At 40.6% G+C, this 27414-nt stretch overlaps 1 protein-coding gene across 5 annotated transcripts; it reads right to left on the minus strand.

The window, feature by feature from the left end:
- Nucleotides 1-297: 297 nt before the first annotated feature.
- Nucleotides 298-26750, minus strand: MPHOSPH8 (M-phase phosphoprotein 8). Of its 5 annotated transcripts, none has more exons than XR_015257489.1 (15): nt 25867-26748; nt 21483-21638; nt 19723-20577; nt 16667-16763; nt 15279-15527; nt 14710-14835; nt 14535-14623; nt 10971-11111; nt 10082-10168; nt 7810-7964; nt 5488-5642; nt 4247-4374; nt 3434-3517; nt 2260-2540; nt 298-826 (listed from the first exon to the last, which is right to left on the minus strand). XR_015257489.1 is itself a non-coding variant. In XM_086739538.1 (14 exons), the coding sequence occupies exons 1-14, from the start codon at nt 26101-26103 to the stop codon at nt 2499-2501; spliced, it is 2601 nt and encodes an 866-aa protein (XP_086595664.1). In that variant the 5' UTR covers nt 26104-26748; the 3' UTR covers nt 298-2498. The 5 variants fall into 5 exon arrangements, 3 of the variants coding, with proteins under 3 accessions (XP_086595664.1, XP_086595666.1, XP_086595665.1); XR_015257490.1 differs by lacking the exon at nt 298-826 and adding an exon at nt 3866-4016 and having other exon boundaries at nt 2489-2540; XM_086739538.1 differs by having other exon boundaries at nt 298-2540.
- Between the last annotated feature and the right edge of the window lie 664 nt (nt 26751-27414).

The raw sequence follows: 27414 nt of genomic DNA on the forward strand, positions 1-27414 counted from the left end.
GGGTCTGTGCAGGAAGCCAGGAACACAAGTACTGCTGATGGTGCAGCAGTGAAAGATAATGAATCCGAGCCTTCAGAACAATTTACTGCCATTGCAGTTTAGAGTAACTACAGCTGCTCAGCTTGCTGACAGAGAGCAGCAAGGAGAAGTGGAGCAAGTACTTCAACGGTACTTCTCCACGTGCTTGAAGAGGTGTTTTTTATTATAGCTACTTTCTCTTTTATCTACCAAAACCTTTTTTCTTAGCAAATGGATAAAAACCATCAAGTAAAATCAGACAAAAACCAGCTTCAAATATCTTTTCATACACCTTTTATGCATCTTCAGTAGGGAATATGAATTTATATTGCCAACTAAAAGAGAAAAATCCCTTCCTCAATACAAGCATCATGAACCCAAATTTTATTCTCATATTGTATAAAACTCCTCCCTTGCTCCCAAATGCCTCAAAGAAAAACAACAACAACAATAAAAAAAACCCAAACAAAAACAAACCCCCAAAATCAGCAGCCTTGGCCAAACTACTTGCTGTGTCAACTCTTGTTGCATTACTAGACGTTTTTAGGTTAGACTGCACAACAGTTTCTAAACAGCATCTGCATTATATATGGACATTTGTTCACAAACCTGCTGTCCCAGCCTCCAACAGCTCGAGCATTTCCCACTGACGTGTGCTGTACAGAGCTTGTCTCACACTCTGTACCGTTGCGTGTACAACGCAGGAGTAACTGAGGAAGGGGCAGCCGCACACATGAACCCAGCGCTCTAACGTACCAGAACACAACCGGACCCTTTCCTTGCTGATCTTCACGGTTATGCACAGCGACTAAAATGAAACACAGCTACACAAAGTCCCAAGTGCTCAATTCTCAGGCAGTGCTCTTCATGCAGTTCAGGTGTTCACACTTAGCAAAATGAGGTATTTAGTGTATTTAGAGAGGTGGAAGTAATAAAGCTGTTCCAAACCCAGCCTTGTTAACAGCTCATCAATACTGTTTGCAAAAAGACAGGCGATTATTCTAAACTGAAACAGAAATGAGTTTTTGTATGTTATGTTGCTGTTCTAGTTTTATATAGCTTAATGTGCATTCTGCAGAATTGAAATAACGATGTGCTCTGTTACTCATTTGGCATCTCTGAAATATTAAAGTTTTAAACTTTCAAGAATCAAAAATTTAAAACCTGGTTACTTGAACTTTGTATTAAAAAGTCACAGTTCTAAAAGGATACTTAATACATCTGCACCATCTTGAAGGTCAGCACTCAAATACAGAAAGAATTTATCCACAACAGTTTTGCTAGTAAGATAAGAGAGGCACATAGCGGCATGTAAACTACACCTGGCAACCAGAACAGCAAAGGCACAATCTGGATTTTTTTTTTCTTTTCCTTTTTTTTTTCTTTTTTTTTTACTTTTCAAGATGTTAATTTACAAAGAAAAAATATTCTATACTTCATGCAGAAGTATTACATTTGTATTTTATAGCACAGGACCATTACAGAACTGCTGTCATCTGATAAAATAGGACACTTAAATTATTAAAAAAAAAAAAAAAATAGCAGCTCTTTGCACTGAGGAACTGAATTTCTGAATTCAAGAGCAATATACGTTCTCATCTGTCAGGCTGAGAACATCTGAAATCCTCTATGGATCTTCTTGTCTACAGAAAGCACTGCCTGCATATTTTAAGGTACTTACAAGTTTTCCGATTTGCTGTTTTCAGCTTGTATTTGTTTTCCCATTTGTCACTCGACTAAGAACTCAAGATGCTTCTCTAACACAAAAGTAGGTTTAAAACAACGCTGTAACTCGGAATCTGGTTGTGATCCTCTCTGAGTTGAGCCTATTCAGATGTCTATGTTCATACGTGCAGGCCTAACTGTGTTTGTTCCAAGGGAATCACTCTAAGCGCAACTGCTTCTCATCAGGAGACAAGAGCAGGAAAAGTTTCAAACCAGAACACAGCCCTCAGCGATTCCAACATAAATGTAATGCAGTGACTTCAAAGTGTAATTTCTGCCCACGGCTCGAAGAATATGACAGTTCTGCATTTTACATAGAAACATTACAGTTAGAGTTAAGTAGAAAATTTTAGTTTACAAATGGAAAAGATCTTTCTATTAAAAAAGACATTTCATGTAGTTACTTTAAATAGTTCTTATATGCACCATTCCACATTGTGGAAAAGCTGAAATATGCAGTCTGGACTCCACAAGTTAAAGAAAACCGGAATTATATGTATTGGCACAAATACTTACATCTACATCTGTACAAAGTAAAAAAAGCTGACAGCCCAGTCCCACCAGTGAGCGTATCAAACTGCTCTCCAACACACACTGTCCTATGTGACTGCCAGCGAGTGACAGCGAGATGGGGACCTCAGTCTTAAGAGCGTGGTGCCAAAAAGTTCCAAACTGCTTTGTGAGTCTCTCAACAGAGGAATCAGAAGTACAGCCAGAAGAGTGTCGGTCCACTCAACAATGCTCGCAGCCTGAGGTCACTGCAACTGCACTCGGTATGCGCCTATCAGCAGCTTTACCTGGAAAAGCAAACAAAGGTCTCATATAAAGATTGTTCACATGCAACTACTGTGTTAAACACTTCTAATGTAAGAAAAGCATGAGGAAAGGCACACAATTGCTAGAGATTAAGGAAAAAAAAAAAAAACAACAAGTTACAATCTGTGTTTAATTAAATCAGTTTGGGCTTGTAGAAGCACTAAGTAGAACACTCCTGCGTCAGGTGGTGTTCAAACAAGCCAGCCCCAGATCTGAACTAGACACGCACATATACTTTCATCTGAATACGAGTTCAATTTTTTCCCTTAAATAAAAAAAAAAAAGTACAATAAACATTTAAGAGTTAAATTTTAAATCTGAAGATCTAGAGAATTTACTGGTCCATATTCCAGGGATAAAAATAAACGTGGCCAGAAAAGAATCCGTTACGGGTTTTGCAGCATGTAGGGGGACTACTGCCTGCACCACCTGGAAAATACAACCGACTGCGCAGGCTATTTAAAAGCAGACTGCGTATCCTAGTAAACATTCCCAAGTCCTCCTAAACACACAAGCCAAAACATCTGTATGCAAAATATAACTGACACCCCACGTATCTGTTTGTTAGTTACTCAATTTACAAAATGGACGGGGAAAAGCGTTGAGCTGTAACATTACTTTATCCTGGTGCGTGAGTTATTCTGCCTGCAGCACAAGAACATTTAATTATGACAGAACTAACACCCTTGGCAATGCTCCTAAGTTCTGGCAGTGTCACAGGATGGAACTGCAACTGATGGGAACTGGGATGAGGAGACAGTGGGAAGTCCTTAGTTTTACATCTGCAACATACAACTGGGAAGCATTTAGACTACGGAAGAATCACTGCACAAGTTAACATACATACAGATTTAATTTTCAGAGCATTGCGTACCTTGGCAGTAGGAGCTTCTGCCAACCGTATAAAAAGCTTGTTAAGGCCTGCAGTAGGGCTGAAGGAATAAATAAAGTGACTATCCTGAAAGGAAAACGAAAAGGGACACAGTTAATGGCAGGCTATGGCTGGAAGTGCTATGCGAGTGGAGTAACAGAACACAACATTTTAACTATGCATGTTTGGAAAGAAAGGTGTGCATACTGCAAAGAACCTTTGGTGCAACCACAGAGAAAACAAGAGGACTTTAAAAAGTGTGCATAGTGATGCATTTAATAGATTTTTAAAAACAATTAAAAATAGGAATTAATAATTACAGGTATGAGGTAGGTTGTTAAGGCAAAGTAGTTATGTTTAAGAACTTACTTGGGTCAAAAATTTGAGGCTATGTGAACTTCAGAAGTGAAACAGCTTTAAATTCAGAATCCTCACCTGCCTGCTCAAACCCTCAGTTCTGACGTCACAGAATCACAGAAGTGTTGAGGTTGGAGGGGACCTCTGGAGGTCATCTGGTCCAACCAGGCACCGTCTGGTGCGCAAGCAGGGCCGCCTAGAAGCGAGCTGTCCAGCACCATGTCCCTGCCTTTTGAGGCATAAGTTTTTGGGGAGTCTAGTATATGCAAGGTTTGTAGTTCTCTCCATATACAAAGAGTTACGTTTCATTAGAAAAAAACCAAACCAAACCAAACAAAACAAGCCTATCATGATAAAAAACTACTTCATCACAATACTTACAACCCAAATCAAGGCACTAAGATTTCCCAGACTTTATAAAGCAGTTTTGCAGTCAATGAGTTGTATGAAAAGATTTACCAAAAATACAGGGAGCTGGAATTTGTCGTTTAAAACCACAGCTTGTACACTGCATGGTCCACAGAGCCGAGCAACGACGTCTTTACCAAAGAAATTTGCATGGAAAACAAAGAGAAGAATTCCAGATCCTGAAAAGGAAGGCAATTCAGTCACATGAATTTGAAATGAGATGTTATTCAGAACAACTGCATACACTGAAAGTTTGAGGTCAGTTAGGTACAAATATATATATAAATATAAATATTATATAGTACCTATTAAACACCAATGGAGTACCACAGCAACATGCAGAAATCCAATAAGCAACAATCTTCAATACCCACAAATGCCTCACTTTCATACATAAACTTCTATATAATGTTTCTTAATTCTACAAAGGATACCTATAATCAAGAACTGGAAAACTTACATTATAACTCCTAACAACCTGAAAACCAGGGAGGCACAACCACGTTCCATCTTAGCTGAAGTAGTATTTCAGTCACACTGATGTATTATATCAAGAAAAATCAGTATCAGTAGGTATTTTCCTGATACACTCAAAGGTGAATAAAAATGATTCAGCTAAGCCCAGCATCAGAGATTAGTTTCTGCGTTCCTGAAAGAATGAAGAACATTCTCAAGGAGCCTGGAGAATTTGATTCCCAGCTTTTTCAAAGGGTCTCTGGGCAAAACAGAGTTGACTGATGCTGGCTTCTTTTTTATAGTATTTCAACACTGCATTTGTATCACAGTGCTGTGACTGTACTCCCAAGACTCCAGTGCAGTAGGTACTGTTTAAAAACATGATGATCCACTATGAGAGTTTCAAAGTTATACTTAGATTAAGATTTTTTTCAAAATTATTAATTCTAAGGTAAATTGCTCCTTTCCTGTAATACCTGTTGCTTAGTTAATGTAAGCCTCACAAAGCTAACTAACCCACAAACAGAAGCAAGCAGCTGTTTATGTGGCAATAAAAAAAAACCACCTCATAAAGAGATACATACAAACCCCACCCACACTGCATCAAAACATTGCTGCTCTCCCTACACCCCATAATCAGGGCATCCTTAATGTTACGTACTGCAATATAATAGTCATACAAAAATAATTTTGCAGAGAGATACTTTTAAGACATACATCCATTTCTTAACACACCATTCTACCCCCCCCACTTTACAAAAAAAAAAAAAACAAAACAAAAAAAAAAACCAACAACCAAACAAACAAAAAACCCACCACAAGAACAAACCCCTTACCTTCTGGCACATTTTGTGGGGGTTTATAGTTAAAATCTGTAGAAAAGTCTGGCCCTTCACAGAGTCGGTGACACGCAATTGGAAAGACTGGCTCCAGCAAAGCAAGACGAGCTTCAAAATAATCCCTGATGGTATCTTCTGCTACTCTTGAGAGCCTAAAAGACCAAGCAAGTGAGGCCCATACTTCACAGCGTAAAATTACTTTACCAGACAGACTTCATGACAGCTGACACAAAAAAGGATTCCAGACGACCCTTTTGGATTCTCAATTTACCAGACCAAATGCCTTCATCACTTCATCATCATTTACGCATAGATGAACCCCAAGTCCCAATACTTTGTCAATAAAACATTTTATCAGTGATCTGTTCATGAAATTAATCTACCAGGTCCACAAAACCAAAAAGCTGAGACAGAAGTACTGCAGGAGATTAAAAAAAAAAATTCCAACTAGCCATATATTCTGAAGGCTCTTCATGCAGAAAGATGTCACCGAAACATCAATAGGTACCTCGTGGGTAAGCAGACAACCACTTCCCCAGCATGGCTGATTTATCAACCTCACTGCAAAATAAGTAAGTTACTGTGCAATTTTACTGGCAATACGACTGGAAAAAATGCAGTTCCCAATTAACTCTACTAAAATGCACTACCATTAAATAGCCAAATTGGAGAGTTCCGCTTGTTTGTTGGGTTGGGAGAGGTTTAATCTAAGTGAGGAGCCTGTCCTTCAAAAGAGAGACCACATTAACCAGAAGTTATTTGGCAGTTTTACAAGCATGTTACTAAGTAGTCCTCTTCAGAAAGCTGTTTTGACGCAAATGGGTTTTAAACACTTTTGCAAGGCAAAGGTCCTGACTCTCTCAGCTTTATAGCTTTTTGAGCTATTACTCAGCACACACTTCCCCTCCACGCTACCCAAAATTACCATCTGCAGAATCTAAAACTTAAGTGTTTGATTGGAAAGAAACCACAAGAATTGCCGTACCAAAGCACGCCTGGAAGCCCAGCTAGCCTGGTTTCCAGACGCTAGACAAACCTGGATTAAATATGGGAAATTAAACAGCTATCTTTTTTGGGTACATTGTCCTAGTTTCCAGCAATCTAATTTAGAGGCATCCAAAACTAGAGACTGCAGCTGAATCGTACCTCTCCTTAGATCTACTCAAATCCCTTCTAAAAATCCCATGCATTTGTGATCACAGCGTTCTGCAACGAGATCCATAACTCAGTTTTTCTGTGCAAAAATATTCCTCCTTTTCAAACCCACCACTAAATCATTTAACAGGATGGCCAGTAAAACCTGCCTTTTAATCTGTCCCAAGGTGACGTGTATCCCTCGGTCTGTCCTCACAGAAGCTGTTCTGTATCTCTAATCATCTTTACTTTTCCTTTTTGCTTCATCTGTTTTTTAAAACAACGTAACTGGAATGGCATGTGCTATTTAAGGCATTCGGACATCATGGATTCGCGTTTTATTTTCAGCTCCACTACTATTGCATTATCTTCCTTTTTGACTGACAGAGGTACTGAAATGATACTTTCATGTAAGGAGCCCAGAAGCTCCCATAATTGGCAAGAGCTGTGTCACTCCCTGTACAATTCACATTACTACAGTGATACGCCATGGACATCACTTTGCATTTATCAGTATTTAATGTCAAATTTCACTGGCAAAAATTACATGTTTGAGATCTTCCAAACCCTATTATTCATATTAGCCAAAACTGAAGGTGGCAGATTTTAAATACGAAACAAAGTGGAAAAAGTCATCAAATAGTGAATGAGGGACAAAGTTTCAATACACTGCACAGCAGGTACCAGACTGCTTTTATCTCCACGCTTACTGTTGCCTTCAAAACCTTAACTCACAAGTCACGATTTCCTTCCCTGGGAAAGAATCAGCATACTCCATTTACCCACTTCCACTGCCCCTGCTCACTTTAACAAGTTTCCTATGTTTGAAAAGTTACTATTTACATTCAACTGTCCAGTGCTTATACACTTTTTAGTTTTTCCCACTGCTGTATTTCTAGTTTAAAAAAAAAAAAAAAAAAACCAAACAAAAAAAACCTAACAACTTTCATTTCTAGCAATTCCCTTTTCTGCTTTTCCACCTTTTTACTCAGGGTTTAAGCAAGTGTCTGCAATTCTGTTAGCTCACACCATTTTCGTTTCTCGTGATTTATTAGTTAACTTTCTGCCCAAATCAGATCTGTTTTCTTCCCAAAATCTCCTCTTCCCTGTGTTTTAAACCAAAATTATGACACACCTAGTATTGCAAACTTCACCAGAACAAACTTCAAAGTACAGTTTACTCACGTTTCCAAATGACTCTTGAGCTGCTCATACACCAGTACGTTATTACATTGTTTAGCAAAATGCAGTGCACTGTTCTGATGGTTTGACAAAATGTTACAGTCTGCTCCGCTTTCAATCATAAGCCGCACTATATCCGAATTCCCTCTTTTACAAGCCTGTGCAGAAAGTGAGGAGATGGAAGGATGGACAACAATGACAAATTCACCGTTAGAACAGAACGTAACACTGAAGTAAGGAGAAGTGCAGAAATCAATTATAATCCAAAATCAGTTACAATTCAGAAAACAAGTTTAGTTATTTGCTCTGCACATGCTAACACAACTCAAAACTCAGGATCACATTCCAAATATTTTGTCTCTGCCCACGCAACACTACACACCTGATCCCACAGAAGCAGCAACACCCAGGATTACCAAGTGGATTTAATTATGGGGGGGGAAAAAAAAAGTTAAAAAAATAAAATAAAACAAGCCCTCAAAGTTCTGTGAAAACATCTAATCTGCTGGAGTTCTGTAAACTTTCCTGCAACTGTTTACCTGAATAAATGGGTTTCTGCAGAAGTATTCAGAATGACTAAAGTAACACTTACAAGTGCCTTGTTTCTAGGAAACTCAATTCAAATGGTAATTCAAGTGTACAACAAATTAACAGAATTTGCCCCACACTGTATTTAGCTGTGTTAGACACTCACTATTATCAACTGCCTAAGTGTCCAAGGCTGTTCAAAGTTACTTACAGCAAGAATTTCACAGATGAGGCTCTGAGCAACCTGATCTGGTTGGAGATGTCCCTGCTCCTAGCAGGAGGGCTGGACTAGATGACCTTTGAAGGTTCCTTCCAACCCTAACGGTTCTATGATTCTATGTCAACCAAAGACTTGACAAAATACAGGAAAGTCTAAAGAAAGCTTTACTTTGAAGAATGCAAACATGTGCTCTTGGTTGCTTGTTTTCAATCATTTCACTCAGACAAATTAGGGAAAGACACAAGAGAAAAAAAATGTTATCTTCATGAGGCCTTTCAGAAGTTAACTTCTGAAATTTGTCTCAGCTCTGAACTTTCATCTGTGCTTTCAATCCATAATGTTCCATAAACAAACTCACCTGTGGCCTCCAAACAAAAAAAAAAAAAAAAAAAAAAAAAACCAACCCACAAAAATCACATACCAGCTCAGAAAACGCAATTAAGTGCCAAGGCTTTTTTTTCCCCCCCTATCCTAAGGGTTTTTCCCCCCCTTTCCTCAGGGATCAGGGTTAAATAAGAGTGACTTGATAAACACATTTATATGTTTATGCACACATGGCTAAACTTGTTCCAGTAAGTTACTGGAAACGAAGACCCTGTTCTTTCCATCTGCACAGCAAAACAAATATCCAGAGTAAGTCACTGCAGGCTGCCAGTTAGAAAGTATGTACAGCTGTGTATCAAATACTAACAAAACCTTTAAAAACAATGAAGGTCAAAACTGAGGTTCACAGAGGTGGCCAAATTACAAAAAGATTTTGGATTAAGTGGCTGAGGAAACCACAAGTGTGTTATCACTTTCTTCACAGAAAAATGAGTTCCCCACACTTGTTAAGCCTTGCAGAGGATAGAAGAGAAACAATATCACATTGTCTTGGACAGAAAAGGTTTTGTAACCTCTTCTGCAAATGAAGTGCCTTAAACAGCCTACATATAAATACAGCAAGTTTATCAGGAAGGAGAACTTTGGTGAAATTATTTAATATAAACAAAAAAAAATATTAAGAGGAGCACAGACTGTTTTAAGGATCTTCAAATTTTCCCATAAAAAAAAAAAAAAAAAGAAAATTTAAAAATTTCCTGGGGGATGGGGAGTGTAAAGGTGCAGAACAGGCAATGGGAAGGAGACTGCAAACTGGTTATTTTATTTCTGGCCTGCAATGAAACGACAAGTCAATCACAGCAACATCCAACGGAAAGATGTCTCCTCTCTGGAATTTTTTCTCCTCCTGCTGAAAACCAGATCATGTTTTAAGAACACACCCGCGTTTCTTTGAGCCAAGCAATGGAAGAGGACGATGAGCCACATTTAGCACTGTACACTGAAGGCATTTGCATTTATTGTTTAGATATAACAGTACATTTAAAATAATTGACTAAAACATTGCATAGAGTAACTAAGAGTAGCATTTGTATTTCAAATATAGTATATGTTCCCTAAATCAACTCTACAAATACACTTTTATGTTTTATTAGTTTGTCAGAAGTATTCACTATTAAACCATATCAGGACAAACATTAGATTTACCTTCATTAAAGCAGTTTCACCACTGCTCTGCTGCATGTTCACATATGCCCCAGCTTCCAGAAGAATAGCTACTGTTGTCAGAAAATTCTGGAAAAAAAACAAAACCACAAGACAAGTAAGTAGAAAATATTCTGGTTTTGTTTCAGAATATAAAGTGACATTTATTTATAACCCATCAGTAAAATCCAAAGCATGAGGCATAACGTAATTAACAGTTTGCTCCCATGGCTAAAAGTGCAATTCAGACTTGGGCAAGTAGATAACCATGAGTATTTACAATTCTTATTTTTTTCTAAATCTTGCAATAGTGAACACCACAGGAAGAAAACAGTATGTTTCCATTAATCACTAAAGTGCAGTCAAGCTCCCTTTTGGCCTTGTATCTACCGGACATGGGAAAACACACAGACCGACTTGAACAGAAGAGCGCTCCCATGAAACATCCTCTGACTTACTCATCTAGTTGATCTTAGTTTGAGAAGAGCTTGCCACTGTCTCCACCTCTCAACTCTCAAACAGTAAACCCTGCTCAATCAGAGATTTGCTCTCAAAGTCTCCCAAGTTCGGATCCTGTGTAGCCAGAGATCACAAGAAGCAATTCTAACACAAGAACCTCAGCCCCCGTGACAGACAAATTCAGAGATACCATCTGCCTACGCTTTCCCTCTAGGTAGACCAAGGACAGTCTCTACTCAGGGCAGGGCTTCTGGTCAGAATTTATTTACACCGCAGTAACCACAGCTGCTGAAATTATGCAGTTAAGGTCACCCTGCTACACCCTGCTGACTACTTTTTAGGCATCATGCAAGGGAAAAATATTATCTACCACTTTAAAATGGAAGTAAAAGAGCCAAGAAGCACAAATACGATAAACAACAACCAAGCCAACCTTTTCAGCTGCGTGTATTAATGCAGTTGTTCCATTTTTCTGTCTACCGTTAACTTTAGCTCCTTTCCTGATTAGGACTCGAAGAAGGTCATCGTGCCCACCAGCAGCAGCAAGCATTACTAGGGTCATTCCACTTGAGTCCTGCAACAAAAATCATTGCCATTAAAAAAAACCAACCAAACAAACAAAAAAAATCTAATACTTCAAGATAAATCAAAGCCAGAAGACAGAAACTGCAAGTGCGTCAACAAATTTTACAGATTCCCCTTCCTGGCAGAAGAATTCACACATACATGGCTGCCAGATACTGACAAATGATCACCTCCCACTTCTCTTGCCCACAGGGCTCACACTCTGAGCTCTATAATCCTCTATAATCTGCAAAACCTGTAAAATTCCGAGGACCAGAACAAAAAGGAGGAAAAACAGAATGAGCCAAGAAGAAAGGCAGCAAGGTATTTGAGGGTGGGGAAGACAACAAGACAGTAGAAAAAGAAATCAGAAGCCACCGGAGGAAAAACTCAATGACTTAAGTCAGCCGCTACCACAATGCTGCTTTGGGATTTTATGAAGAGTATAAGTATGAAGAGACTTCTGTGAGTGGCCAGTGTCCTCACTCATTCTTGCATTTTCCACCGTACTCTACAATTCAAGGAACACATGCTTGCCTCATAGTTCCTTTGACATCTTTTCTACTACTCTACAGAAGTGTTAACATAATGTATACTTCTCAAAATGCTACATAATACAGCTGCACAAAATCGCCAGTGAAAATACTGATATCAGAGATTTTAATCCTCAAAAATGGAGCTACAGTACTATTTAACAGGAAAATAGATCCTTGAAAGAAAAACCGCTAAAAACACAGCTGATGAAGAACTGGCAGAAAACTAATTATTCATGGAGTGAAGCAGCCCCAGTGAAACAGAACATTAAGTCTTTTGGGTGCTGTTTTTTTTTTTTCTTTATTTTACATAGTCTAGCCACTTGACCTCATGGGTATCATCATTCCTTATACCATGTAAAGTTCCAAATTTAATATTTGTGGTGTAACTGCCACAAAGAGTCACTCGCCAAGGCAATCAGCTCCAGTGCAGGAATGCTGGGGGACTGCAGCACACAGCAGGGGGTCTCCCGAGCTGGGGAAATCCTAGGAGAGCACAGAGACCTGCCAGGAGCCAGCAGCTCTGACGAGGCATAGGTGGCAGCCACCCCCTACCCCCAACAAGAGGCAGCCCGAGGGAGTGCTGGCAACCAGGATGGGCAAACGGGGCACGGTGTGGCAGTCTGTGCAGGAGGGCACCTCTTCAAAGGGGCGCCCCCATTCCACGGGGCGAGTGGGAGGCTTCAAGTGCACATAACCTCGCAACTGAGCGCTGCTCTCCAACCATCAGCACAGGTCAAAGACACTCATCCTACCTGACCCTCCAGGCAGAATGGTCCAAGAGAAAAGGCTGCAGCTCTGGCTGGGTGAGGGGTCTGCACCATCCCTTCCAGCGGTGGCCAATGCCTCCACGCAGATGGAGCTGCTGAAGGGAGAGGCAGACCTCAGACTGCCTGGAGCTTTCTCCTGGGGCAGGGACAGGCGGCAGCCCTGCCTGCAGAAGGTGTGCCCCGATGGAGCAGCTCCCGCAGCAGGCCACTGAGCTGCTGGATGTGGTTAAAAGGCACTGTAGCACCAGGGAGGCTGAGAAGGAGTTGGACAGCTGGTTCCAAGTGCAGTCTGCAGTGCACCCACAGCCCCTGGCCAAACAGTCAAAAACTCCCCCACTGGCACACAGAGAAGCCGGGGGGTGGGCAATGATGCAGAAGAACGGAAGCTTGCAACAGCAAGGATCAGCAGAAGGAAGAGACTTCCCCCGAAGCCTGAGGTGCCCTTGCAGAACTGCTTCACTGCTCTGCAGACTGAAGAGGAAAGAGCTGTCACATCAGGAGAGACACTGGAGCTGAGTAAGGCAGCCCAACCTGCTCCCCATATAACGACCAGCGCAACTAAGAAAAGGCAAGGGGTGACAGCGTTGGGTGACTCTTCTGAGAGGTATGGAAGCACCTATTTGCTGACCTGATACTCTAGAGAGGTGTGCTGCTTACCAGTGGCTTGTATTAGTGATGTCACCAAGAGACTACCAAGACTCGTACAGCCCACTGACTGCTACTGAAGGTCAAACAAAGTATATCCCCCTGATAAGCAAGACTGGTGAACCGGTAACAACGGATGAGGAGAAGGCTGAGGTACTCATCAGGTTTTTGTTGTGTGGGTTTTTTTTTGGTTTTTTTTTTTTGGCTCAGTCTTCCCTGGTAACCCCTCTTCTCAATTCTCTCAAGCGGATGGACCACAAGACAGGGACTGGGGGAGCAAAGTCCCCCTCGCTGCAAGAGAAGATCAGGTTCGTGACCACCTGAGGACCTGAACATACGTAAGTCTATGGGACCTGATGAAATGCATCGCAGAGTCCTGAGGGAATTGTTTGATGCAGTTGCCAAGCCACTCTCCATGACATTTGACAAGTCATGGCAGTCAGGTGAAGTCCTTGGTGACTGGAAAAAGGAAACATTGCAACCATTTTTAAAAAGGGTAGAAAGGATCAGTGGATAAGGTCGAGCAACTGACATGATCTACCTGGAGTTGTGCAAAGCATTTGACACTGTCCCACACAACATCCTTCTCTCTAAAGTGGAGAGACACGGATTTGACAGACCACTCAGTAGCTAAGGAACTGAACTGAAAGGGATGCAATCAGTGGGTTGATGTCCAAGTGGAGACCAGAGACGAGTGGTGTTCCTCAGGGGTCTGTATTGGGACGGGCCCTATTTAACATCTTTGTCGGTGACATGGACAGTGGGATAGAGGGCACTCTCAGTAAGTTCGCTGATGACACCAAGCTGTGTGGTGCTGTTGACACGCTGGAGGGAAGGGATGCCATCCAGAGGGACCTCAACAGGCTGGAGAGGTGGGCCTGTGCAAACCTTAAGAAGTTCAACCAGGCTAAGTGCAAGGTCCTGCGCATGGGTTGCGGCAATCCCAGGCACAAATACAGGCTGGGTGGTGAGGGCAGCCCTGAGGAGAAGGGCTTGGGGATACTGGTAGGTGAAAAACTGGACATCAGCCAGCAATGTGCACTTGCAGCCCAGAAAGCAAACTGTATCCTGGGCTGCATCAAAAAAAGTGTGGCCAGCAGGTTGAGGGAGGGCACGCAGTGATACGACAAAGGGTGATGGTTTTAAACTGAAAGACGGTAGATTTAGATTAGGTATCTTTAGCATCCCTTCCAACCCAAACCTTTCTATGATTCTATTCTATGATGCGGTTAAATCCAGTGGCAAACCTTCTGCAAATCCAGCTACTGTGACGCTTCTACCAAACTTCATTTTTTCTTTGGAAGAAATGGAGAGCAAGTATTGAAGCCTCAAATTCTGTACTTCCTTTTCTTACCTTGTGCTTTTTTTTTCCAAGGTGAGACAGAATTGTGCTACTAGCAAGACAGGAAAACTTTTCAAACAATCAAAACCTGTACTCTTCCCTCCTGCCCCACCCCCCCTATGCTTCTACTGCAGAAAAATTACCTCTTGATCCAGATTATATTCCTCGTTTGAAGAAAGTGCCATCTTCACTGTCATATAATCTCCACTTTTAACAGCATCCCTCAGGAGAGCTAGAAAATAAATTCAATGCAGTTATAGGATATTTCACTTTGAAACGCCAGCTAAGAAATGCCCCTTCCTCCCAGCAACTACTCACTACTTGATATCGGTTCTGCTGACACATGGTTCTCATCTTCTCCATCAAGATGCTTCTGAAAGTCTTCTAGTGTCAGCCATTCTAATTGCATGTCCATACCCAAACTCAAGACTTGTTGCTTGCCATCTATCAGGCATTTGGTTTTACGGAAGAAAAAAAGGCAAATTAAATCATAAGTAACGTATAAATTTCCAAATCATTCATTGCTTGCCATTGCTTCAATGATCAGCATCTTAATATAGTACTACTATAGATTCAAGTATGAACCTGCAAGTCAGTGTGGAATTGTTCCAAACAATGAAGGTTACGTTACAAACTCACATAAAATGCTTTTACTTGAAACAAACTGTTTGTTGTAATAAATGAGGCTGAAGTGATAAGAGAAGGCGAACACTTTGTTACTGTAATAGCAGAAACACACCGAAAAGTTATCAGTGAGTTGTAAAGGAAAACATCATTTCAGCCTTCTGGGGAGACAAGAAATGGAGCACTAAAAGACGCAAACAAGAATGGATGAAATATTAACTGCCAGTGCTCAACTTTCCCCTGCGTTTGTTTCTACTGCTCACCAGAGTTTTCCATTTGACACACATCCACTACTTCTCGATCACCTTCTGCAGCAATGTAAGTCCATGTGTCTTTTTCATCTCTTATGTTCCTCCTTTCCTTGTACACCTTGCTGTCTTTTGATTTTAATTCTTCTATGATTTTATATTCTAGCGAAGATTCTTCTCTTTTGCAGTTATTCTCAGAATATTCACTTTTTTCTTCTGAAGCTACATTAAACAAGTCAAATGCACTTTTGATGTCCTTAAAGCCTAGAATATTAAGACAGTTACCAAGAGTGACTACTTGAGCCACTAAAGACTACATAACAAAGTTTAAGTGAGTGACCAGAGTTAATTTACAAAATGTCTGTTCTCTTTCCATAGGTTAATAATTGCTGAAGCGTAGGAGCAAGCTTAACAAAAGCCAAAAATCAGGAGAGCTAGTTCATCTCAAGCTACCCTGGTAAGTTTGAGCTCTGACTGCTTTCAACAATCTTTTTAAGAAATGTAGTTTAGAATTATGCACAAATTACTACTTCGAAAATATGGTTCAGTAGCTGTGATGAACAAAGGACTCATGCTCTATAAGGAACAGTAATTAATCATTCTGTGTGTTACTACTTTTCTTAAGTATTGTAGGCATCTTTCCTACTTTCACAGAAAGATGTTTCTCTAGCCACAGCTATCGAAGGATCACAGCTCCTCCTATATCCATTCATGATTATCAAAGGGGGAGTTACCTAGTTTTCCTCAGTTTGTTCTCATCATAGTAGTGAGGGAATTTATCCTGAATAGAATCACCCAGAATTGAGATCAAGAGTGGTAAAATTAATACTCCATTATACTACTAAGAATATAAATACAACCTAGACATTTTCCTTCACGTATCAAATAATCCAGTCCTGGTGATATTCTAAGGGTCGTATAATATAACTCATCATTATGGCTAAAGCAAGAAGTTTGTCTGATGGGAACCTCTATTAGTTTTCCTAAACATAGAAAGTGTGTATTCATAGTATCATCAGAACATTTCTGGAAATAGCCCATACTTGGATGGTTTCCTCTAAATAAAAATAAAAATTAAAAAAAAAAAAAAAAAAAAGATTACTGTTACTTGCCACAGAAACATAGTTGACAATATTAAACGAAACAGGGCAAAATCTTGACTTGTCTACAAAACCAGAGATTTCTATAGACTTCCACGCTTCATACATAAAAGTAAATAATTATTCTCATGAAGCATATAATAACAAAGCCATTAAAGAGCACACTTTTGCTTCCTAAAATAAAAGTAGAAATTCTTGTTTCTAGATATGTCAAAAAACTACACAATATCTGCTCCTGTAGAAATAAGAAGATAACGTCCTGAAGGGTCTTTCCATTCTCTCTTTTAAGCAGGTAGCACTTACTTTTTAGGCCCTTTTGTTCTTTTCTGCTCTTTTCTTCTTTTTCAGACTCTTTTTTTTGAGATTTTTCTTTTGTTTCAGTTTTCTTTACTTCTTTCTCCTGAGATTGAGAAACAAAGATCAAATTGAAGTGGTAGAGAAAAAATGGCAAATAAACTTTTTTCAGCACTCCAGTGATAAAATAAATTTAAAATTAATACTACTGAAATCTGTTTATAAAAGACTCATGGACATCCCTAGGGAAAGAACTAAACAAGGAGTCAGGAGTTAAGTCTGTGAAGGCTTCTTCCATATGAGAAGAAGCGTTATTTCCAAAGTAAAGCAACTTCAATTCAGACTTTTACTGCATCCCAGCCATGCAAGCTGCTTTATGGCATGAGGTGCAGATATGCCCAAACCAGCATTCTGAAGGAGACTGAAATTCATTTGTCCAAATACTGAACCTGAAGAGAATATAATTATTTCAAAGTATTTAACATCTTTGTAGCACCATATTCAAAGCAGTTATCATAGCACTGATCTGAACCTTAACTGAGAAAACCTGACATTTATACAGAAGGTTCCAAGTTTTACATTTTATATATACAGAACATTATGGCAATACTCATTTGTGAAAAACAGACACTCAAAAAATCCACCCAAACCCGCCATTTCCACACAGAAGACTGAGCTTAGCAATATCCAGTATCACAGAAGAAATTTACGGTAGATGTAGACATATAATCAAATTTGCCAAAACAGAATTTAACTGCCTCCACCAAAAGTTGCCTCTCTTCTGTAGTTCTCTCTCTCCATTTAGCCAGCAAATTCCAAACCGCAGAGTACATTGGAGAAGGCCCCTTTGCATGGCTTTGTATCAGCCCCTGACACAACCTGGTACATGGAATAGCACCAGCTTTCTGAAAAACTGCCCCAAAAGAAGTCCCAACAAGAACTACAGATTGAATTTATCCTTAAATGGTACAATTTCTTTGACATAGGAAAAACTTAAATTAAAATAGACGGATTTGGTGTATCATAATGTGTTAGCAGAGCTGAGACATTTAAGAGTCTTTCTCCCTGCCCCCAAACCTCTGCTTTTCATCACTGACGTGATTAACTAGTAGCACAAACAGCTGCTAATCCCAGCAGATGCCTGGTATTCAGGAGACCCAAAACTTACTAAAGGGATTACTGGATACTTGCTACACACAGGGGCTATTAAAATCAGCAGTCTTGAATTCTAGTCCAGATTTGCAATACTGATCAAATGCACAATGTACACTATACATTTATTTTTGGAGGTAAATTGAACAGAAAGAATGGTTTGGCATGCAAACTGACTCCAAACAGAGAATACTGTATTATAAATTGACACAACAGTGTTCTGTAATCAAAGCTACATAAGGAAAGACAGGTAGCCGAAACATACACAATGATTTTATTTCAGAATAATTATCTGCTTTGGCCAGCAATTTAGTGAAGCCAAAAAAACTTTCAGAACTCTCCACCAAACCCTTTCATACAGTAAGTCTACAGCTGCTCTGGAGAATAACTAACCAGTTACAGAAAACAGTGTTTAAGCCTCCTAGACTAAAAATAAAAGCAAGGAGTAGAATGCCTTCCTTGCTTCTTTGGAGCATGACCATGAGAAAGACAGAGACAACTCACTGAGAACACTGCCTGAAGAGCCATAAGCAAACCAGCTTTCATCTGCTGTTGATTTCTTCATGTTTGGGGTGACAGGGTTTTTACACTACTTGCAAATAAAACAGAATTCCAAAGATTTATCTGATTATTGTCATTGATCTCTCTTGTGAATGATATAGCCTCGAACTACAAGAAAATACCAGAGTAATAAAGGGCCATACCGCTTAAGTTATTTAATTATGTTTTTGGAACTGGGCTATGCCTCATAGTAACCTTGTTTACACGAACTTTCACAACTGACCTCCTGCAAAAACACTACTTTCGTGTAACTCTGCTCTGAGATTATGCCATATAATTCTCCACTGCAAAATCAACTTCCCTATGTTCAAGGTGACCTACTCCATCTACACAACAATCTTAAGCAGAGGACCACAGTCAAACCTACAGAAGAAAATTGCCACCACAGAATTATGGCTTCAGAAGAAGTGGGGTATTATTCAGTAAGTATCAAGGTATTTTGGCTCCAGTCTTGGTACAAATCAGAAAGGAGTTTCTCTGAACAGCCAAAGTTTTATGAACTGCAAACTGTATTAGAACAGTTTGAAGCAGCTGAAAGAAATTATATTCTCAGAAACATTCCAGAAATATTGTTTCATTTTTTCCCTTTTGTTTTTTTTCCTTTTAGCTTTATTGTCCTGCCTTTCTTAAAACACTACTGTTTAAGGAAAAATAAATATGCCAATATTTGCTTAGCTCATTTCTTAGAACAGGTATAGCAATTAAAATTAACATGAAACTGTGTCATGAAACGAAGCATTTTCTATACGCACCCCAGGAATTCTAACAAGATAAGCCAGCTGCACAACTATCTGGGAGAGCTGGGTTTAGAAGCAATTTCAGTATTCCAATTCTCAGGTAGGTGTTAATGCATGTAAGGTATAATGGAGTGTCTGGCTTTGCAGAGAGATCAAGTGTGTGCTTCCGCTCAGCAGTGCACTTCATTGTGCAGTGCTGGACAGACAGCTGCTCAAGACTGAATGTCGTATTACACAAGTAGAAAAAAGTCAAACTGAGGCAACTGTTGAAGGTGAGGAGGAACAAAGCTAAAAATGACAGCATGCTTTGAAGGAATAGTAAATTTAGTTCTAAGTAAGCACACAAAACAAACAAGAGAAATTCATACTTTTGCATTTAAAGACACCCTTATCTCCTAAAGTGTTTCCTCCTTTATAGTGTTCAGAATCCAGAAATGTTTCACTCTGTTCTACACATTGTGCAGTGGGCCCTTCTTTACCTTCATCCAGCTCATTAACTTTCCAATTTGTATTTCTCCCTTTGCCATCATGAACAGTAGGCTTTTGAGATATCTGTACCTCAAAGATGTTTGATTTGATCCCCAGCCCCCACTCCAATGTCTTAACATTGCTTACCTCCCCAGTTACATCAGTGGACTTGCGCCCTCTTTCATCAGCACTCAACTTCAAACTCTTCTGAACTGCTGAAGGAGCAGGTAACATTTTCTCCAGCTCTCCCGGTACCATTTTTACTTTTTCTTGACCTTTTTGCCTTTTGTGCATGCTTTTCTTCTCTAAATAGGTATCGTGAGTTTCCCCCTTTCTACCTTCCTCTTTATAATCTTCAGTTTTCTGAACTTTTTTCTTCTTTCTTTTAACCTTAATATCAACACTATCTTCCTCATTACTCACCGATCCATCAAGATGCCTATCAGCAATGGAATCTTTTTCAGTAAGTTCTTCTTCCAATCTCTCTTCTCCACTTATTACCTTCTGCTTCTCGTCTTTATTTTCAGAATTTAAGTCTGAACTTTCATTATCAATTCCTTGAAAAAATACATCATCTAGAGTACTTGATTCTGAGTCAAACTGAACATCTCCATGCTTCTCCTTCCGTGATTTTTTATTTTCTTTAGAATCTTCTTTAGATTTTATTCTTACATCTTTAACTTCTCCCTTCTTTTTCTTGATTTCTTTAGTATCTTCTTTCCTCTGCTTCTTCGGGTCCTTTGAATCCTCCTTGGTTTCTGAAGTCCTTTTTTTTGGTTTTGAATCTGAAACCAAAGTATGTAAGGAATTTTCACATTCTGTTCTGGGCTTTTCTTTAAGTTTTGCAGACTTAGATTTTTTCTTCTTCAGATTATCTGGACTTCTATCCTCTGCATCTTTTGATTTCTTCTTTTTCTTCTTTGGTGAAACATCACCTTTTGTTTCACTTTGCCAGTCACTGTCAGATTCTGCTTCAAATACATCGTCATTTAGAGATAGTTTCTAAAAGTTAGGGGGGGAAAAAAAAAAAATATTTCTTTCTCCATTAAACTGTTATCACTTTGGTGTAAACTATATAAAAATAGTAGCGGTGGTGCTTGGCAAAAGTAAGTTTTTAAACATGTAAAGCTTTTTGTTGCTGCAAACATCATTCCTCACTGCCAAATTGTAGAATTTGTAAATATAACTCTAGCTCACTTACCTAAATTACATTACTGCTTGGATGAGAATCAATACATAAACAAGTGAAGTAAACCAATCAGACATCCAACAACTAGATTCCAGAACAGAACCAAATCTGAACTATTTTACATCAAAAACAATTAACCTGATTTTGTAAAATTTAGCTATAGGTTTCCCAGAAGTAGGGTACCAGTTTTCAAAAAAATTCTTAGGCTTCATTTTCAAACTGACTGAGCAGTTAAAGAGAAGAAAAAGCCATATGTGGTGTTCTGGCAATTAATATTTCTGTATTCCTGTCTTACCAAATTTAATGGTTAACATGCAAAAATTCATCAATCTGCTACAAAAAGCAAGAGGGTGAACTGAGCAGTGCTCAGCTTCACTGACAAGACAATATGCATGCAGGTAAGAAAGGAGGTTGTTTATGTTCTCAAGAATAAACTAAAATAACCATATATAAAATTTATATAGTCCCACTAAAAACTGAGATAAAGTTTAGATGGATTTACAGTCTATAAGCACACTTGTCAATTAACAAAAAAATCCCTAACCAGAGAGCAGCAAAACATTCAGTTTCACAAGAAACAAAACACTCTGAGATCAAAGAGATTCTTTAAGTCTTGTTAATTCCGTACCTCAAACATCTTCCCTTCTCCCTCCCCCCATTAGCAGAGCCTACATAGGGAATAAGCCTTCAATGCAAGACACTGGAAGGTGAAACACACCTGTATGTCTTTTTTAACAGGTTTAGGCTTATTGTCCACAATTTTTTTTCTGAATTCAAGCAGCACTTCTTTGCAGTCTTCCAAATGAACCTCTGGTTCCCAAGTATCATCATCAGAGGTATATCCTTTCCACCGTACTTTGTAGAGAATTTTACCCTATAAGACAAAAACCCAACATTTAATACAACACAGCATAATATTGCATCATCTACTCAACACTTGGGGATCTCAGTGGATATATAATTTTGTGTATATAGAAATGAATATAATGGGAGTTCAACCCAGTGTTGACATAAGAATTCCCAGGATTATTTCCATCTGCATCACATACTGAACTAAGTAGGTTGTAAAATGTTTCAGTAGTTGGAGTGGTTTTATCTGAAATATTTGTAAAATGTTAAATTTGTTCAGAACCACAGCTATGGTGTAGAAATCATATACTTCCAGTCATTTTACTGAAATGGATTTTCTGACAGCTATGAAACGAATTTTTAAAAAGTTTTAATATTTCTTCCATAAAAATTGCAAGCTTGAATTGCTTCTCTTTGTTGAAGAAGTTGATATAAAACCTTATGACTTATAACGCATTAACACCATTCACCTAGTTTTATATCGGAATTTATAACTTATGTTGGATTTATAATCAATGCCACTTCTGATAAACTGAAATATCAACAATCAGATTAAAAAATCCGACCCGCAACATCAAGTTAAACCTAGCCAAAATCTGAGTGTGTGTGTCTCAATGGAGTTAGTTACAAAGGTTTTGGTAAAAAATTACATATGAAAGTCCTAGACCAATTGTTTCAAGTATTTAACAATATTTAACTTCACTACAAGATGAAATTGCACCTTTTAGTCTCTATCTTGTTTTTTCATCATTAAAAAAAAAAAAGCTTGCCATCAAATTATCTCTTGCCTTTCTTCTAAATAAATCAAGTAGTCTGAATCCTTATGTTTCTCAAGATGGACTCCTTTTCTTGCTGACAGGCAAGGCTTATTAGCTTGGACTCAGCATGCTGCTGATATAGCCAGATAAGTGGCAACTCAGGGCCTCCTGCACCAAGCTTAACTGAAAAGCAGAGACATGTCCTATGAAATCAATGCGGTCACCTTTACTGATTAAGCCTGCAGTCTCTTTAAACAGATATATAACAAAGCTAGCACCAAACTTAAGAAAATCCATTGTCCATATAGATAAAGCTAATAATGAATACATGGCAACATAGCCGTTCCTGAACTTTTTTTTTTTTAATAAAAAGGATTAGCAAACGTGTTAAGGAAAGTACCTTTGGAGAGGCAAAATAATACTCTCTCTTTCTTTCCAAAGTAATAGTAATAATGCTCTGAAAGACATATAAAAATAGCCTAGATTCAGACACACTAGTGTAATACCTCTCCAGTGATAATTTAGTTTAACCACACACTCTTAATTTAGGAATTAGTTTTCAAAGTCATGTTCACCAGCCTCTCTTTCTTCTAATGGGATTAATCATTAAATAAACAACTAGTAACTTTCTTACTACAGTCACAGAGTAATTTAGGGTATAAGGGATCTCCAGAACTAACAAGTAAAATGCCCTGCTCAAAGCAGGACAAACTACATCAAGCTGCTCAGAAATCTGCCCAGTCATGTGTATCTATTCAGATTTCCCTGTGTTTCAGCTTGTGTCCGCTGCCTCTCTCACGCTTTCACTGTGCGCCTCTGAGAAGGAGCTGACTATGCCCCCTCTACATCCTCCCATTAAATAGATATAGACGCCACTGTGATCATCCCCGATTCTTCTTGTCTTACAGCAGAGCAAACCCAGCTCTCTCAGCCTCCTGTGATCCAGCTCCTTAAACTGTTCTCATACCCCTTCGCTCCAGTATGTCCCTGTCTTTTCTGTCCTGGGGAACTCAGAACTTGACACAGTACTCCAGATGCATCTCACCAGCGATGAGAAGAAAAGAAGAAGGATCTCCCTCGATCTGCTGGCTACGCTCTGGGATGCTGTTGGTCCTTTTTGCTGCAAGAACTGCTGACTCACATTCAACTTACTTGTCTGCAGGGACTCCCAGCTCCTTTCCTGCAAATCTCCTTCCTAGCCAGCTGGCTGTTGAATGACTCTACATTCAGTACACAAAGAGTGATACAAAAACACTGCTTAAGTGAAGACAGGGGATTGATCACTGTCCTGAAGATATATAAACAGCTTTACACTCAACCTGTCAACATTATTTTACTCAACATTGTTATTTCTTTCCCCTGTATCACTTAAAAATAATACAATACTTCCAAGCATTTTTATACTGCTGTAGCTTATATGAGAACTAGTGATGGGCTAGAACCAACTCCTACAGAAAGGGGTACCAGCATGTCATTAAAGAGCAGAGTTAAGGTTACCCATTTCCACTGGGGAACATCATGATTTGCACTGGAGCCTGTTGTTTTAGTATAATTAGTATGGAAGGCCTTCTAGATGTACTGAGAGGAAGCATTTCCAAACTTTTATTGCTTGATCTCTTAAGTAGGACATCTCAATGTTTCATTTATCAGCAGGTCTTAACTCCCCAGCCCAATACCATCCCAAGAGTGCTGTCTCTCATGCTACCTTTACTACCAGCTCCAGTAACACCAGGGCTGCAAATGAAAAGAGCTTCTCTGTGCGGTGCTCTCCAGCTCTCTTGCTTCTGCAATTGTGAACACATTGATTGGCCTTATGCTATGCTGGACAGTGGCCGACTTGATGTATCCGCTTGGACTTTGTATCAGACTTGGGAATCTGCAAGCTGGGAACAACGAGTCTAAAGCAGACTACATAAAATATCCTCCACTGAATATGACACACAGCTTTTTCCAGCCATTTTGTAAGTTAGGATTGGATGTATCTGTCTTGCCCTGCATTTCTGAAGCACAGGAGCATGGCTCCCATTGAAGAGCAAAAGAAAGGTGATCTTATGCAACTGGAGCCCATGCGACAAAGCTACAACCAACACATACGGGGTAAGGCATGTGCATACACTAAGGCTAGCTACACTGACCCAGCCTGGAAACCTCAAATGCATGTGGCTCAGAACCTGTGTAAGACACCTTTTTACCAGCACATGCTGACATTTTAAGGAGATTGTACTAAAATGTATTCTAGTATTCTTTAGAGGTGTGTGGAACACTATTATTCCTCCCAGTATATAGATTTCAGGTTCCATTCACTTGGCAGGGTGAAGGAAAAAGAAAAAAAAAAGTGGTGATTCTGTCTTCAAGCCTGACTTACTATTTTGACCAACACTTCATACACGCAAGCTATAAATTCTGTATTACCTTGAGAGCATAACGTTCTTAAGCCATAGAGACATTTCAGCCAAGATACAATCTAATCATGACATCATCACAAATATGTAAGAAATTATTGATCTGAAGGTTCTCCAGCCTATGGGTTTCAAAACCCTGATGTTTTACACTAAACAGGCATAACTCTGTATGATCATATACTTGACTGAAGCCTAAAACAAAAACCATGAATTAATTAAAATACAAAATTTTCAGACATCATTAAAAAAAAAAAAAAAGAGCTGTGTTAATAATTTTTTGTATTTGAGGTTTAGGAAATTTTAGAAGAAATTCAGCCAACCTAGGCTGTTTTCAAAGAAAGACGAGAAGGTACAATATTTCTGTTTAAACAAAGCAAAGATCACTACAGCAAGTTACTTTAATTGGAAGAAGCCTCTCCTATTTTAATAAGTCTTCACTCATTTCATAAGCCAGTAGACACAGTCTCACTAAACATACCTCCATGTTCTCCATTATATTTCTGCCCGTTTCTGCACTCAGACACTTTACAACAAAATACTACTGCCGTTCAGCCATAAGACCAAACAGTAGTTTAACAATGTAGACAAAAAAAAAACCTTAGTAAATATACTCTATGTTTAGCCTCTATAGTCAAAGCTGTAAGATACAAAAAGCTTGCTTGCAAAGCGTTTTACACTACAGTTATAACGGAGCTACTATTTTTCCATGGTTCTCGCCCAAGTATAAAAGAATCGGGCAGGGAAATCTGCCTGAACAGCAGTCTCCGCCTGTGCAGCCCGCACAGCCCGCCCGCACAGAAAGCGAGGGAAGAGGACGAGACAACCAAGCGCCCTCAGGCCCGCCCCGCTGCCAGCGCATGCTTCGCTGCCGCGCTGCCCTCCACCTTCTCGGGGAGCAGGGCGAAACCCGACCCCGGGGCAGCCGCCGGCCCCAGGCGAGGGGCGGCCGGGCTGCCCGCCAGCCCCGCCACCGCAGGGCGCAGCAGCCCCCATGAGGGACCCGCCGCCGCTGCACCACCCTGGGAGCCCCGCTGCAGCCCCGGGAGAGCGGCCGGGGGCGCCGGGCTGACAGGCAGCGGCGCCGCCCACTCACCCCCTCGGTCTTCACGTCAAGGATCTTCTCCACCTCGAAGACGTCCTCCTCCTCCTCGCTCTCGCCACCGCCGCCGGCCTCCCCTGTTGCCGTCGCCGCGCCCACCGCCTTGCCAGCACCACCGCCGTCTTCCTCCCCGTCCTCCTCATCCTCTGCTGCGGCCGCCGTCTCCTCCTCTTCCTCCGCCCCCTCCAGCCTGGCGGCCGCCGCCTCAGCCCCGCTCCCGGCCGCCGCCATTTTGGGCCGAATTTCAAACGACAACGGTGAAAAGCGGCTGCGACATCCACCTCCGGGCCAGGAGGGAGCGAGGCGGTGGCCACAGCCAATCGGCGCCCTGCCAGCCCGTGACGCAAGGGGCGGGGCCCCGAGCCCGGAGGCCTTCGTACCCTCCGCGCGGCGGCCCGCGGCAGCCAGTGGGCGGGGCGGCAGGAGGAGGCCCCGGCAGGGTCCGGTGACCGCGGGCTCCCGCTGGGCCCGCCCTGCGGAGGCGCCGCTGCTGGCCTGGCCTGGCCTGGCCTGGCCTCCAGCCCAGTGTCTGCCGTGGAGCCGGGCGGCAGGAGCGGGCAGCCCGGTGCCGTCCCGCTCCGCCCGCCCGCCCGCCAGTGCTGGCCGTCGTGGGTCTTGGCACTACGGCTGCCGGGAGCCCCGATCGGCACGCTGTCCCGGGAACCCCTTCCTCGAAAGCGTGACCGAATCCTAGCTCGGCCCCCCTGTGAGGTTTCGCTGCCTGACGCGCAGGGGCCCTTCTCCGGCGAAGGGAGGTGGTTCCCGGTGGCCGGAGGCACTCACAGGCACCTTCACACTGTTGACCTTTCTGCCAGGAGATCCGGTGCCCGGGTGGGCCTGGCTTGTCCAAATAAAAGCAGTGCTGAATATCCCGGTACGAAAGTATTTTTTGCCCTCAGCTGGATGAGGTTTTGGGGAAACGCACAGGAAGGACGTACACAGACACCTCAGGCCAAGGTCCTGCTGAGGAATGGGGTTTCTCACTAGGAAAAAGAATCCTTTAAAATTCCGTAGTATTTTGCATGTTAAAAGAACTGCCTATAAGCAAGCACAGCTTCTTTTAGTTAACATGCAGGAGAAAAAACAGACAATCTTGTAAGTAAAAGCAAATAAACCACACCCTGTTTGCTTATTTAACTGCTTTTGCTAGAGCCAGAGTGTTAATACACTGCATCTCAGAAACAGTTTCTTAAAAGAACACACATCACTCAAATGAAACACAGGCTTCAGTGTGAATATATACTTTTCATACACGCCCATATAGGATGTATTATTGCAACAGTGAAAACATCAAACTATTTGAATAATGAACTGCAGTGAAGGAAAACAAATTTATTAATTTTATTTATATTTTTGCCCGCACTTCCCTCCCATGGTAACTCTAGTAACGCAGCAGTTGACAATAGGGAGGCTTAATAGCAGATATAGAAGCTAGTTCATCACTGTCAACATTAAGGATTCTTTCTAAGTTCTGAAGAAACCCATATCTTAGCTCTTTTCAAATAGAAAGTGTAGTACAAATCTCCTTTGCATTATTTACTA

This window comes from Chlamydotis macqueenii, chromosome 1 (genome assembly GCF_036417535.1).
Source record: "Chlamydotis macqueenii isolate bChlMac1 chromosome 1, bChlMac1.mat, whole genome shotgun sequence".
Classification (NCBI taxonomy): Eukaryota; Metazoa; Chordata; class Aves; order Otidiformes; family Otididae; genus Chlamydotis; species Chlamydotis macqueenii.